This window comes from Mirounga angustirostris, unplaced genomic scaffold (assembly GCF_029215605.1).
Source record: "Mirounga angustirostris isolate CCGP_5_RB_7025 unplaced genomic scaffold, mMirAng1.0.hap1 SCAF_7, whole genome shotgun sequence".
NCBI lineage: Eukaryota > Metazoa > Chordata > Mammalia > Carnivora > Phocidae > Mirounga > Mirounga angustirostris.
This window is the reverse complement of record NW_026991715.1, coordinates 29178661-29194830: the sequence shown is the minus strand read 5'-3', so window position 1 is coordinate 29194830 and position 16170 is coordinate 29178661. Positions and strand designations below refer to the sequence as shown.

Sequence of the window (16170 nt, the reverse complement as noted above, 5' to 3'; positions counted from 1 at the left end):
TTCATAGCAGCATTTTTCACAACAGCCAAAGGGTAAAACAATCCACATAGCCAACAGAGAAACAGGTAAACACAAAATGGACTCAGCCATAAAAAAGGAATGAAATTGTGATACATGCCACAATATGGAAGAACCCTGAGGACATTATACTGAGTGAAATAAGCCCAGATGCAAAAGGACAAAGACGATATGATTGCACTTATATAAGGTACCTGGAATAAGCAAACTGACAGAATTACCAGGGATAAGGGGGTGAAGAGTAGGACAGGATGGGGAGTAATCTTTACTGGATACAGGGGGCACCTAGTTGGATCAGTCAGTGGACCATGCAACTCTTGATCTCAGGGTTGTGGGTTCAAGCCTTACATCGGGTATAGCAATTACTTAAGTTTTTAAAAATCTTAAAAAAAAAAAAAAAAAGAAAAAGAAAACCGAGAAAAAAAAGAAATCTGGGGATGCCTGGTGGCTCAGTCGATTAAGTGGCTACCTTTGGCTCAGGTCATGATCCCAGGGTCCTGGGATCGAGTCCCACATTGGGCTCCTTGCTCAATGGGGAACCTGCTTCTCCCTCTGCCTGCGGCTTCCCATGTTTGTGCGCACATGCTCTCCCTCTCTCTGACAAATAAATATTTAAAAAAAAAAAAAAAAAATCTATATTGTGTACAGTTTCTGTGTGGAATGATGAAAAAATTCTAGAAATGGATAGTGGTGACGGATGATGAACAACACCATGAATGTATGTAATGCCAAAGAACTGTACACTTAAAAATGGTTAAAATGTGGGCTCCTGGGTGGCTAGGTCGCTTGAGCGCCTGACTCTTGATTTCAGCTCAGGTCATGATCTCAGGGTCCTGGGATCCAGCCCTGTGTCAGGCTCCTCACTCGGTGGGGAGTCTACTTGAGGTTTCTCTCTCCCTCTGCCACTCCCCCTGATCACTCGTTCTCGCTCTCTCTCTCATTCAAATGGATAGATCTTTAAAAAAAATATTGGGGGGGCACCTGGGTGGCTCAGTCGTTAAAGCGTCTGCCTTCAGCTCGGGCTGTGATCCCAGGACCCTGGGATCGAGCCCCACATCGGGCTCCCTGCTCCATGGGAAGCCTGCTTCTCCCTCTCCCACTCCCTCTGCTTGTGTTCCCTCTCTTGCTGTCTCTCTCTGTCAAATAAATAAATAAAATCTTAAAAAAAAAAAAAAATATTGGGGCACCTGGGTGCCTCCATCAGTTAAGCGACTGACTCTTGATTTTGGCTCAGATCATGATCTTGCAGTTGTGGGATTGAGCTCTGAGTCCGGCTTCATGCTAAGTCTGCGTCAGATTCTCTCTCCTTCTCTCTGTTCCTCCCCCTACCCATGCACATTCATGCTCTCTCTCAAATAAATAAATAAATAAATAAATCTTTAAAAAAATATATTAAAAAAAAATGGTTGGAGTGCCTGGGTGACTCAGTCGGTTAAGGCACGGGCTCCTGAGCCACCTGAGCTACCTTCGGCTCAGGTCACGATCCTGGGACCTTCGGATCGAGCCCCGTGTTGGGCTCCCTGCTCAGTGGGGAGTCTGCTTCTCTCTCTCCCCTCTGCCCCTCCCCCCGCTCATGCTCTCTCTCTCGCTAATAAAATCTTAAAAAAAAAAAAAAGGTTAAAATGTTATGTATATTTTCCACAGTAAAAAATAGCCTAAAAATTCCCAGCATGAAATATTACTTGTATTTCTAGAATATGCTACATGAATTGTTATATAAGCTATTAGTCTAACAAATGAATATACCATCATCATCTTCTAAACTCCATTTTTTCCCTTGTTTCATCTCTTCAATTTCCTTTTTCAGTTCCCCTATGTTTTCCATGGCCTTTTTACGTTGCTCTTCTCGCCATTTTTCTACTCTTTCTTTTCGCTTTCTCATTTCTTCTTCCAGCTTATTCTGATCAAAGTTCTTGGGGAAAATGAGAGATACAGAGGGAAACAAAGATTAACAACTTTATTCCAGAGACATACCAAAAAAATTCTCCAAATTATAAAAAAGGAAAAGGAAAAACAGCTGTATTTACAAACTCCTCAATTTAGACCAGATTTAGATCACACATCCTTTTTTTTTTTGAGTGTTTATAGTAGCTTTATTTATAATAGCTCCCAAATTGAAACAACTGCCGGGACACATCTTTTAAATATACCCACGAATATACCAGCAAAATGAAATCACAATGAAAAGCATCTTCAACTAAGAAAGCAGACAGACTTCAAACATGATAAACTAATCTCATTTTAATTTCAGGCAAGATGCTAACATGAATCCACTTTCTTCCTCAAACTAGAAACTAGATGAATTAACAAGGAAAATTCCCCAGTTATTAGTTATTCTCAACTTTAAATCCTCTAAACTCCTCAAAGATTGCCTCCATAAAAAAGAAATTTTCTATTACAATATAGTGAGTAAGTGAAAGCTATTTATCAACATGATTAAAAAGTTATGGTCTTTAAGTCTTTAAGTCTAAGTTTCCTGGAAACAGCCATTCCAAAGACTTTATCAAGATGATTAATAATTCTCTGAAAAGGAGAAAGCAAACCATTTTCACAGGCATAAACAGGAACTCAATGACTAAACATCATAGAAATAAAAAACTGACATATGCTGGGGTGCCTGGGTGGGTCAGTATGCTAAGAGTCTGACTTCGGCTCAGGTCATAATCTCAGGGTACTGGGATCGAGCCCTGCTTTGGGCTCCCTGCTCAGCAGGGAGTCTGCTTGTCCCTCTCCATCTGCCCCTGCCTCAGCTCATGCTCTGTTTCTCTCTCAAATAAAAAAGATTTTTTTTTTAAATTTACATACGCTATCATTATAGATACGGAAATACATACATCAAAAAACAGTCAAAGAAAATACCACAAAATTTTAATGCTGACTTGAAACTAATATAACACTGGATGTTAACTACCCTGGAATTAAAATTAAAAACTTAATTAAAAAAAAAAATTTAGGTCACCTGGCTGGCTCAGTCAGAAGGACACGCGACTCTTAATCTTAGGGTCGTGAAATGGGTATAGACCCACAATGAGTGAGGAGATTACTTAAATAAATAAACTAAAAAAAAAAAAAAAAAAGGTATACAACTTTTTTGGAGGGTACTTTGATACTATTTATCAAAATGTTAAATGCATATACCCACTGACAAAACCATTTCACTGATTCTAATTTACCCTATTTTATATTTACAAAAGACATGTCTAAAAGGATTCATGTACCACTGTTCATAATGAGACTGGAAATAACCTAAATGTCCATTAAAGGTGATTTCTTTACCTTGTTTCAACAGAACACTATGCAGGCATTAAAAACAATGAGCTATATCTATATATGCAGTTACAGAAGATCTCCAATATATAACAAATGAAAACAAGGTACTCTATTTAAGTTGGATGGTGGGTATACCACTGTGTATTCTTCCTCAGACCATATATATTGATAAAATAATGCATAATTTAAAAATGAACAAAAGCAGGTCGCCTGGCAAGCTCAGTCGGTGGAGCCTGCAACTCCTGATCTGGGGGTTGAGTTTGAGCCCCACAATGGGAGTAGAGATTACTTAATAAAAAATAAATAAATAAATAAGGAACAAAAGCAAGGTAGAGAATAGTACATATAGTAAGATCATATTTTGTTAAGTAAAAACAGTAACATATATAGATATGCAATACTTTTGAGAAAAAAAATCTTCTAATAGGGACAGCTTTCACTTTTTTATTTTACATACTATCATTTATCTCAAAATAAAAATAGGGATGCCTGGGTGGCTCAGTTGGTTAAGCATCTGCCTTCAGCTCAGGTCATAATCCCAGGGTTCTGGGATCAAGCCCATGTCAGGATCTTTGTTCAGCAGGGAGTCTGCTTCTCCCTCTCCCTCTCTCTCTGCTGCTCCCCCTGCTTGTGCTCTCTCACTCTTTCTCAAATAAATAAATAAAATCTTTAAAAATAAATAAATAAAATAAAAATAAAAATATTTAGGGGCACCTAGCTGGCTCAGTCGGTAGAGCATGGGGCTCTTGATCTCACAGTCGTGAGCTCAAGCCCCAGGTTGGATGTGGATCCTACTTAAAAAAAAAACAAAATAGGGGCGCCCGGGTGGCTCAGACAGTTAAGCGTCTGCCTTCGGCTCAGGTCATGATCCCAGGGTCCTGGGATCGAGTCCCACATTGGGCTCCCTGCTCCTTGGGAGCCTGCTTCTCCCTCTGCTTCTCTCTCTCTCTCTCATGAATAAATAAATAAAATCTTTAAAAAAAAACAAAACAAAATAAACTATATAGCAATAAAAAACCCTGACAGTTTGTGATCACAGACACAAAAATCTGATATTATACAATTATTTAGTTAGTAAACATACGCCAGCATCTTTTTCTTTTTCATCCTCCTTGTCATCTTTGTCTTTTTTCTTCTCTTTAGAACTTTCCCCACTATCTGTTTTTTCTTTGGACCTAGACCTACCAAAAAAGAGAGAAAGAAACATCATCTATTTATGCTTGGAAACATTCACATTTAAAATACATTTAAAGGGGGCGCCTGAGTGACTCAAGTCAGTTAAGTGTCCAACTATTGATTTCAGCTCAGGTTGTGATCTCAGAATCATGGGGATCAAGCCCCACGTCCAGCTCTGTGCTGAGCATGGAGTCTGCTTAAGATTCTCTCCCTCTGCCCCTCCCCGCACCCCACTTACATGCACACGCACTCACTCTCTCTCAAAAACAAAATAAATAAAATAAAATACATTTAAAGACTTGCATTTTACTTTTTAGGTAAGAAACTTCCAAAAGTCAACTTTACTTTTATACTAATAAACACCTTGGAAATATAATGAAAATTAAATCCTATAACATTAGTTACAAATATTATTAAATATTTGGCAATTTGGCCAAGAAAAAGTAGACCTATCATATAAAAATGACAAAATTTAGGGCGCCTGGGTGGCTCAGTTGGTTAAGCGACTGCCTTCGGCTCAGGTCATGATCCTGGGGTCCCCGGATCGAGTCCCACATCGGGTTCGCTGCTCAGCGGGGAGTCTGCTTCTCCCTCTGACCCTCCCTCCTCTCATGTGCTCTATCTCATTCTCTCTCTCAAATAAATAAATAAAATCTTTAAAAAAAAAAAAAAAGACAAAATTTAAAGAGATAAAATTTAACACACAGCGAAATTTACCAAAACATTAACATTCTCCAAGATAATTTTTAATTCATTTAAAAATTAATAAAGTTTAGAGTGCCTGGGTTGCTCAGTTGGTTAAGCATTTGCCTTTGGCTCGGGTCATGATCTCAGGGTCCGGGGATCGAATCCCGCATCAGGCTCCTTGCTCAGCAGGACGTCTGCTTCTCCCTCTCACTCTCCTTATATAGTCTTTCTCCCCATCAAATAAATAAAATCTTAATTTTTTTTTAAAGATTTATTTATTTATTTATTTGAGAGAGACAGAATGAGAGAGAGAGCACATGAGAGGGGGGAGGGTCAGAGGGCGAAGCAGACTCCCTGCCGAGCAGGGAGCCCAAAGCGGGACTTGATCCAGGGACTCCAGGATCGTGACCTGAGCCGAAGGCAGTCACTTAACAGATTGAGCCACGCAGGCGCCCTAAAATCTTAATAATGTTTAAAACCCCAAGAGGCCTTGCATTTCACCCCCATGTTTGGTATCTTGTAAGTAAAAAAGAATTTCTTGGGGCGCCTGGGTGGCTCAGTTGGTTAAGCATCTGCCTTCGGCTCAGGCCATGATCTCAGGGTCCTGGGACTGAGTCCTGTGTCAGGCTCCCTGCTCAGTGAGGAGTCTGCTTCTTCCTCTCCCTCTGCCCCTCCCCCTTGCTGATGCGCTCTCTCTAAAATAAGTAAATAAAATCTTTAAAAAAAAAAAGAAAAATTTCTTAATTTAAATGCAATCAATTCAGTCTTCTTTCCCCCCCTTTAAAAAAATTGGTGCTTTTTAAACCTTCCAGATTTGATGAAGATATCCAGAGGTAAAGAAGATATTCTCTAGTATAAACTTTTTTAAAAAGTTTACAATTATGCCATCGAATTTGGTCTTTAATCTGCTTTTATGTACAGAATGAGGTAGCTGGTCCTATTTCATTATATTGTAGCAAATGTCCCTACTAGCACTTTTTTTTTTTTTAAAGTAGGCTCCACACTGAGCTTGAACTCACAACCCTGAGATCAAGACCTAAGTTGATATCAAGAGTCTGATGCTTAACCAACTGAGCCACCCAGGCACTCCCCCTGCACCCCAAGTGCTACTTACTTAAAGAACTTTTTCCCACTAATTACACTGTCACCACTGTCATTTATTAAATGACCATATATGTGGGGATCTGTTTCTGGGCTCTTTATGTGGTTCCAATGATCTATTTGTCTATCTCTACACAAAAATCACATTTAATTTGACAACTTTACGACAAATTTTAATATCTGGCAGAGCAAGCCCTCCTATCTTGTTCTTCAAGATTGTTTACGCCCTTGCATTTCTGATTTTATAATCAGTTTGTGAAATACTTTTCACGTATGCTAAGAACTTTTAAACATGAATATGGGTTTTTTTTTAAAGATTTTATTTATTTATTTGACAGAGAGAGACAGCGAGAGAGGGAACACAAGCAGGGAGAGTGGGAGAGGGAGAAGCAGGCTTCCCACAGAGCAGGGAGCCCGATGCGGGGCTCGATCCCAGGACCCTGGGATCATGACCTGAGCCGAAGGCTGACGCTCAATGACTGAGCCACCCAGGTGCCCCAAACATGAATATGTTTTGAAATTAATAAAATGCTTTTCCTAAATCTACTTAGACAAGCATGACTTTTCTCCTTGAATCTTATTAATATAAATAATTACACTGATTGATTTTCACTCTCTTTTTTGAAGAAGATTTTATTTATTCATTTGAGAGAGAGCACAAGCACGGGGAGGGGCAGAGGGAGAGAGAAGCAGATACTCCGCTGAGCAGGGAGCCCACCACAGGGTTCAAATCCCAGGACCCCAGGATCATGAGTTGAGCCGAAGGCAGACACTTAATGGACTGAGCCACCCAGGAGCCCCTGGACTGACTGATTTTCTAATGTCAAACCAACCTTCCATTCCTGGAATAAATCCAAATAGTTCATAATTATTTTCTTTATATATTTTTTGATTCGGTGTAATAACCTTTATGTTTAGGTTAAATATAGCCTATAATTGTCTTTTCTCATACTGCCCTTCTCAGGTTTTAATATCTAGGGTTCTCCTCAATACATAACATGAATTGATGTTTTCTTCTTTAAGTCTCTGTTCATCAAAAGTATCATTACAGAGCAAAAAGACAAACCACAGAGTAAAAGAATATATGTGCTATTCATATAAATGACAATCAACAACCATCCAGAGTATTTAAAAACAACAACAAAAACCTCCTCCAAGTCAATTTTTTTTTTAATTTTAATTTTTTTTTTGGAAGATTTTATTTATTTATTTGACAGCGAAAGAGCAAGCACAAGCAGGGGGAGCAGCAGAGGGAGAGGGAGAAGCAGGCTCCTCGCCGAGCAGGGAGCCCGATGCGGGACTCGATCCCAGGACACAGATCATGACCTGAGCTAAAGGCAGACGCTTAACCGACTGAGCCACCCAGGCACCCCTCCAAGTCAATTTTTAAAGAAACAACTCAACAGGAAAATAAGCAAAAGATTTTAACATACTTCAGAAAAGAAGAAATACAAATGACCAATAAACATATGAAGAGATGTTCAACCTCACTGGTCATCAAAGAAATACAAATTAAAACCACAATAATACTATGTCTAACCAATTAAAAAAATTAATGGGACTGACAATACCAAATACTGGGAAGGGTATGGAGCAACAGAATTATACTGCTCACTGGAATACAATTAGTATACCCCCTTTAGAAAGCATTTGGGATTATTCAATAAAAGTGAAGCTATGCTGGGGTGGCTGGATGGCTCAGTCAGTTGAGCAAGCAACTCCTGATTTCAGCTCAGGTCACAATCTCAGGTTTGTTGGGCTCCACACTCAGCAGGGAGTCTACTGGAGATTGTCTCTCCCTCTGCCCCTCCCCCTGCTCGCGTGACTTGCGCGCACTCCCTCCCTCAAATAAATAAATTTTAAAAAATAATAATTAAGCGGGGCGCCTGGGTGGCTCAGTCGTAGAGCGTCTGCCTTCGGCTCAGGTCATGACCCCAGAGTCCTGGGATAGAGCCCCGCATCGGGCTCCCTGCTCCACAGGTAGCTTGCTTCTCCCTCTCCCACTCCCCCTGCTTCTGTTCCCTCTCTTGCTCTCTCTCTGTCAAATAAATACATAAAATCTTTAAAAATAATAATAATCCCAATAGGCATTATTATACTGACATTGGTAAAATAAAATTTATAAAATAAAATTAATGACATGATAAAAACACTCATGATTAATATGAAGAATATACAGAAAACAGATACAAATTCATATATCAACTATCCTCTGTCACCACTTTAGAAACAGGCAAAAAACAAACATTGAAAAGAGAAATATAAAGCATAAACATGCTCTAATAGATATAAATAATATCTTGAAATTGAATGGCACTGGCATTCTAAGGAAACATGTACATTTAACTTAACATAAGCAAAATTCACATCTATCATGAAGAGCAATTCAGCAATGCATTATCATGAGTAAAAAAGTTGTCAGAAATGCTAAGAACATCATTTCAAAGGAAAAACAGAGTTCCTAAAAAGATGTTTATACAATATATTCCTAACCATTAACAGTAGGTATTAAATAAATAAGAGAACAATGTATTACGAACGTTAAAAGTAACTGAATCTAGTATTTCCAATTGAATTACAAGCTTTATAATCTATTAAAACTCAACCAACAGTTGATGGTAGGAGCCAAAGTTAGTAATTATTTATAAAAGATTTTTTTTTAAAAAAAGGAAGGAATAAGGAAGAGTCAGTTCCCAAACTGCATGAGAGATATAGTCCAACAATAACGTTACCTATTCTCAGCTTTCTTGCTTTTATTGCCAGGACTAGAGGATCTGGATCGCCGGCCTCGGCTTCTACTCCTTGAGCGTCTCCTGTCTCGACTTCGAGATCTTCTTCGCTCTCGACTTCTGTCTCTCTCTCTACTTCTGGAACGTCTGAAAGGAGGACACTTTTCACTCATTCTATGACAAAGTAGAGTTTCTTTCAGATAATCGTTCTGTCCCATGTTGAAAGAAGCTTCTTTACCATTATTAAAGGCTGAGATTTCAATTAACCATCAAATCAGGTAAAAAGGGAACAAATAAAGCCAATTCTTAGAAGTGGTTAATGAAAAAAATGAGGATACTAATTCCAAAATGATTATTTGTTGAAAAACATAGCAAATCTGTGAAATAAATCTGTCTTTTTGAAATCTACGGTCTACAGTAGAAAATCTAAATTTCAAAGTCAGCCAAAACCTAAGTATAAGGATGGGTACAATGGGGCTATGGAAAGATCACATATGAAGACTAGGAGACAATTTCTATTCTAGAGCTGATAGTGACATGACACATAGGGCAGATCAACTCTCTGGGTCACAGTTTTCTCATCTATATAATACAGAGACTCCACTTAGATAATCTCAAAATCCTTCTTGCTCTAAAACCTTGTAATTCTACTTTCACTCCTGAAAGTCAAAGACCAAATCTTAAAAAAATCAATTTCACTTAACACGTACTTGACTGAATTATATGAAACTGTTCCTGGGACCACATAATATGAAACTAAGCACTATCCACATTTTCATAAATGAATATTTTCCCTGAGTACCATGTAATACCTTTGCAATTTCTCCTTCCAATGTTTGCAAAAGAGTTTTTTCTGTCATCAGCTCACAGCACCTATACAACCTTGTCTTCTTTCCTATTATAGTAAGAAACTTAGCAAATAATCTTTTGGTGTGGGGAAGATTATTTTTATTTACAGACAATGTTCTCCACCTCTAGAAAGGTTACAGCTGCTTGACTCGTGCCAAGGAATATGTAAGCAAGTAAAAGCAAAATAAAAATTAGGAGGTCCTTTTGTTTAAAACAGTTTTTTTTTTTTAAGGGCGCCTGGGTGGCTTAGTCATTAAGCATCTGCCTTCGGCTCAGGTTGTGATCCCAGGGTCCTGGGATCGAGCCCCGCATCGGGCTCCCTGCTCGGCGGGAAGCCTGCTTCTCCCTCTCCTGCTCCCCCTGCTTGTGTTCCCTCTCTCGCTATGTCTCTCTGTGTCAAATAAATAAATAAAATCTTAAAAAAAAAAAAAGGTTTTTTTTAAAAAGTGTCAAACAGGGACACCTGACTGGCTCAGTTGGTAGAGTACATAACTCTTGATCTTGAGGTTGTAAGTTCAAGTCCCACATTATGTGCAGAGATTACTTAAAAATAAAATCTTTAAACTAAATAAACTAATACAATCTTTTTTAGAAATTAAAAAATGGGGGGGAGCATGCAACTCTTGATCTCAGGGTTTTAAGTTTGAGCCCCACGTTGGATAGAGATTACTTAAAAATAAAAAGCTTTAAAAAATACCTTTTTTTTTTAATGTCAAACAGCAAGCAGGGCTTTTCCTTCTCCTGTTGGCTTTAGTGGCTGCTCTGAACACAGTGGTCAGCTCTCTTGGGACAGAATTAGAACAGAACCGCCTTGATGACATATTACCTCTGAGAGTCTTTGCTCCAGGCAAAGCACCTCTAGACTTAATCAAACGAGCTGGGGGCAAAGCAGAGTACCCACAAAAGGGCCACTAAATTCCAGTCCAAGTCATACTTTTGAACAAGCCCGACTTAGCTGAGAAGGCCCAATTTATCATGAGTCTTTAGGAGACTAATGTCTTACCTCAGGCGCTTCCGGTCTCTTGACCGAGATCTTCTTTTATCCCTGCTACGAGACCTCTCTCTCCTTCTATCTCTATCTCTGCTTCTAGACCGTCTGTCATCTCCACGTTTACTTCTTTTGTCTGAGGGTGAGCGACTTCTAGAACGACTTCCAGAGCGCCCCCTTGATGCTGATCGCTTCCGATAGTGGCTAAAAGGTTAAGTTTAAGTTTAGCAAACACAAGGAGTAGCTTCTATTATATTTTAATCACATTTTCCCAAAAGATCTCAGCAGACAAACAATGACAGGACTTTTATTCATCAACTCTTAAAATTACGGGAAGGTAATGACCCCTGCAACTATAGTCCATGTAGACAGGGGAAAACTATCCTGAAAGGGAAGCAAGGACAGTAAAAAGAACAGACCAAACTCCTGCCTTTGAGCCCCAAGCAACTTGCATTCTGGTAAAGGAAGAGATGACAGACAAGTAAAAAAATAAAAACATAGTATGTCACGTGGTACTATGGAGAGAAACACATCAGAGTAAATGAAAGAGAAAGGATGGGAGGTAGGAGGTTTGCTATTTTATACCAGGTGTTAAGAGAAAAACTTGCTAATAAACAGACATTTCAGAGGTTTGAAGAAAATAAAAGGAACCGCGTAGATACAAGGGGGAGAAACTTTTCAGGCAAAAGGCATCACAAGTACAAAGTCGCTGAGGAGGAAGCTTGGCTGGTGTGTCCAAGGAACAGCAAGGAAGGCAGACGTGGCTGGAGCTGAATGACCAAGAAAAGTGCCACGAGATGAGGTCAGAAATACAGCAGGGTGGCCCAACAGGGAGGGCTCTGCCGAGTCTCATGGGTCATTCTAAGGACTTCTTCTTTCACTCTGAGTAAGTTGAGAAGTTATTGGAAGATTCTAAGTAGAGGAGTAATGTTACCGCACTAATATTTTTAAAGCATTAGTCTGGCTGCTGGGGGAGAACAAACTGAAGGAAGGCAAGTGCAGAAGCAGGGAAAAGAGGTGGGAAGCTACGGCAACCATCCAAGTAAGAGAGGGGTGGGTTGGATGAGAATGTCAGGAGTAGAGTTTCTAGGAAGTGTCAAAATCTAGGTATTTTGAAACTAGAACTGACTGATTTAAGTATTAATTCAATGCCAAGTGTGACAGCAAGGGAGAAGTTGTGGGTGTCTCTGAGATACTTGGCTGGACCACGTAGAAAGATGAAGTTGCTATTTACTAAGATGGGAAGCCTGAGGAAGGATCACATATTGGCGGGGGGGGGGGGAATCATGATAGTAGGCACTCACATGGAGATGTACAGTAGATAGTTGAAATATGAGTTTAGAGTTCACGAAGGGAGTCATCAGTGTACAAAGGCTACTTAAAGCAATAAATATGGATAAGATGGCTCGGGAATGAGTGCACCTCATTATCCCTCAAGCACCTGAAATTCGATGTGTAGAAACCCAAACTTATTACCTTTGCCTCCCCAAACCATTTATCAACCCAACTACCAGTCAGTAGTCTCAAAATATGTGATCTTCAATATTTTTCTCATTCTACACAACCAGTAAAACACCAAGTATCACCAATTTCACCTCTGTAATTCTCTTCACATTATATCACCTCCTCAGAGTTCCCACTGTCACTACTCCACATCAGAACTATGTAGTTGCGGTATTTTAGAAGACCCCTGGTCTTCTCGCTTCTATTCCCTTTTCCCTGAAATCTGTTTTACTCATTGCTGCAATGGTAATCTTCATAAAGCAGAGTGCTGACCACATTATATAAACATACCCACACATTTCTTCTCAAAATCTTCAAAGCCTCTCAAATTCTTACCTTCAAGATTTTATTTATTTGACAGAGAAAGAGAGAAAAAGTAGAAGCAGGGGGAGCAGCAGAGGAAGAGGGAAAAGCAGGCTCTCCACTGAGCAGGGAGCCCGATATGGGGTTCGATCCCAGGACCCTGGGATCATGACCTGAGCCAAAGGCAGACACTTAACCACCTGAATCACCTAGGCACCCCTCAAAGTTCTTAACTTCAGAACTAAATCTACAGGGGCGCCTGGGTGGCCCAGTCGTTAAGTGTCTGCCTTCGGCTCAGGTCATGATCCCAGGGTCCTGGGATCGAGCCCCGAGTCGGGCTCCTTGCTCAGCAGGAAGCCTGCTTCTCCCTCTCCCTCTCCCCCTTCTTGTGTTCCCTCTCTCACTGTCTCTCTCTCTCTGTTAAATAAATAAAATCTTTTAAAAAATAAAAAATAATAATAAAAAAAACTAAATCTACAATCCACCCACATTCTGGACCCAACTTCCTTTTAGAACCTACCTCCTACCACTTTTCTTCAACCCTTCATGACACCTACATACGTACGCAAACTGCGCTCTTATTTCTGGAACACCTTGCTCCATCTCATCTCTGAGCCTTTCATAAGTTCCTGAACTAACCTAGAGCACAAACCATGCAGACAGGGGAGAAGGCTAAAGAGCTGGAAGAGGCTTCTTGTGAAGGGCCCTGAAGGCTGTGCTTAAGAGTCTGACTTTATCTTGGAAGCAGTAAGAACCAACAGGGATGAAAAGAAAGGAATGACATAATCTTTATTTCAGAAATGTTACTCTAGCTGCAGTGTGAGAAATCTATTAGGAGAGCAAGATCACAGGAAGATAATCAACTTGAGGCAAGTGCAGCAGTCTGAGCACTAAATGATTAGGTCCTGGATTAAGTCAGGGAGAGCAGAAATGGAGACAGGGTGTAGAATCTTACTGGGTTTAGACAGTTTGAGAGAAAAATTAATCAAATAAACTATCGCTTCCAAGTTTCTGGTCTGAGTAGCCGGGAATAGCAATGCCTTCAAGGAGATTTAAAAGACCTGCACAGGAATCCTCTGTAAATATGCAACTACTCTTTATCTTTATCCAGGTGATGGTTACTCAGTTTATGGATTTGCTAAATTTCATCTAGCTCTACCCTTAAGTTTTATCCAATTCCCTGAACATTAATTGTATCTCAATAAACTATTACTTATTATTTATAACCCAGATAAAAAAAGATCTTTCATTCACTGCTAAATATAAAGCAAATACTCATCTTTAAGATAAAAACCTCAAGGGGTGGGTGCCTGGGTGGCTCAGTTGGTTAAGCGACTGCCTTCGGCTCAGGTCATGATCCTGGAGTCCCGGGATCGAGTCCCGCATCGGACTCCCTGCTCGGCGGGGAGTCTGCTTCTCTCTCTGAACCTCCCTCCTCTCATGCTCTCTATCTCATTCTCTCTCTCAAAATAAATTAAAAAAAAAAAAAGATAAAAACCTCAAGGTCCCAAACCACGTAACAATCTAAAGTTTTGAAGAGATGTCAGAATTTTTTTTTTAAGATTTTATTTATTCATTTGACAGAGAGAGACACAGGGAGAGAGGGAACACAAGCAGGAGTGGGGGAGGGAGAAGCAGGCCTCCCGCTGAGCGGAGAGCCCGATGCGGGGCTCGATCCCAGGACCCTGGGATCATGACCTGAGCCGAAGGCATACGTTTAATGACTGAGCCACCCAGGCGCCCCAAGAGATATCAGAATTCTAGTAAGACCTCCCAATCCACAGTTTTAAAAGGACAGAAAACACATAACAAAGAAATATACCTATCTGCGAAATAAATCTCCATGCAACAAGTATTTATCGCAGCCCACTAAAAGCCTAATCATTGTTCAATGTTGTAGGTGATGTAAAAATATTTAGCCTCCAGCTCCTTTCAACTGACTTGGGAAAATACCACACACGCACAAAGAACTAAAATAGACAGCAACAGGCGCCAAGGAAACTTGGCAAACCCGAACTGGTAAGAAATTCAACTGGGATCACTACTGAGGGATCACGGTGGGCTTCGTGGAAAAGGCGGGATGTGGTGCCCAATCACTGAGCCCCTGGAGGAGTGGTCCCGTTCCAGGGACTGCAACGGGCGACGGCAGTGCAGGGAACCCTGTGAGCGTCACCGGCCCAAGTACACTTCCTCGGCCGAGGTCTCCCTGCCTCTCCGGTGGCCGCGGGTAGCGCCGGCCGCACGTGGGGCCGCACCGGTTCAGGCCTGGTCCCGCTGCCACCTCAACTCCCGCCTCTTTCCCCAGCCCGAGGAAGCCGCCCGCCCGCTCGCCCGCTAGGCGCGCCGCCTCACCGTGATTCCCGGCCCATGCTGCCCGCCGAGGGAAAAGCGGCGCCCTTTGGGACAACGCGCAGAAGGACCGGACAAAGGAGGAGGCCGCGCAGCCCTCGGCTAGCCGGACGAGGAGCAGCACTACGGGGAAACAGCTGCTACAGCGGCGGCGGCCATCCGAAAACAGCCAACGAAAACAGGACGTGCTGGTGCCCGTGGCAAAGGGAAGGAAAAAGCGGGCCGGAAGCTGCTATCTCGCCACAGCGCCCCCTCTCGGCTGGAGGCCGCCCAGCGGCGGCCGCGCCGAAAGACGCGACGTTGGCGGCGTTTTCCCTGCAGTGCCTTGAAAGTTTGTGCCCTTTGGTGCGGTGGAGAAAGGCGCCTTGGCTTTGCAGGCCCTAGAAAGGTCTTTCCTGCAAGGGCCACCGAGGCGCCATATGCATTCCGTCCCCCTTAACCTGAGCTGAGTGGTGCTACCAACATCTCCATTCACTCTCATTTATACATTCATTCATTTATATGTATTGTTATGTGTGGGGCAAGTCTTAACATCTGGGGAGCTTACAAGTTAGTGGGGGATACAGACATAACTAAAAACACAAGCAAATGTAATACAAAAAAGAGATTGCGGCATAGGAGAGGAGTTCAGAAAGGGTTACCTGAGGATGTCACCTTTGAGGTGACATGTGAAGACTGAGTCGTAGTTAAGTTGGTGGAGAAGAGGAAGAGCCAAATATATATTCCTAAGATTATAATGGTTCTCAACATTGCCTGAGCTTGGAAGCTCTAAAAAAATACATGATGGGGGGCTCCTGGGTGGCTCAGTTGGTTAAGCGTCTGCCTTCGGTTCAGGTCATGATCCCACGGTCCTGGGATGGAGCCCCTTCGGCTCCCCCCTCACTGGCAGTCCGCTTCTTCCTCTGACCCTCCCCCCTCTCATGCTCTCTCACTCACTCTCGCTCTCTCAAATAGTCTTAAAAAAAAATACATGATGCAGTATCTGGTTGGCTCAGTCTATAGGACATGCAGCTCTTGAACTCACCCCCAGGTCGGGTATAGAGATTACCTAAAAATAAAATCTTAAAAATATATGTATACATGGGGCGCCTGGGTGGCTCAGGTCATGATCCTGGGGTCCTGGGATCGAGTCCCACATCAGGCTCTCTGCTCAGCAGGAAGCCTGCCTCTCCCTCTCCCACTCCCCCTGCTTGTGTT

At 41.6% G+C, this 16170-nt stretch overlaps 1 protein-coding gene across 5 annotated transcripts in view; it reads right to left on the bottom strand.

Moving 5' to 3' along the window:
* The window catches only part of DDX46 (DEAD-box helicase 46), a 77450-nt gene extending 62271 nt beyond the window's left edge, over nt 1-15179 (bottom strand). For 3 of the 5 annotated variants that reach the window (XR_006793726.3, XM_045892778.3, XM_054511541.2), the window contains exons 1-5: nt 14977-15179; nt 10834-11022; nt 8985-9155; nt 4373-4469; nt 1765-1930 (exon numbers count right to left, since the gene is read on the bottom strand). Coding sequence is in view for 4 of the 5 variants with exons in the window: in XM_045892778.3 (XP_045748734.1) it covers nt 1765-1930; nt 4373-4469; nt 8985-9155; nt 10834-11022; nt 14977-14993 (640 nt within the window). In the remaining variant the exon portion in view is untranslated. The remainder of the gene's footprint in view (nt 1-1764; nt 1931-4372; nt 4470-8984; nt 9156-10833; nt 11023-14976) is intronic. The other 2 variants (XM_045892789.3, XM_054511546.2) reach the window with 1 other exon arrangement.
* Nucleotides 15180-16170: the final 991 nt, after the last annotated feature.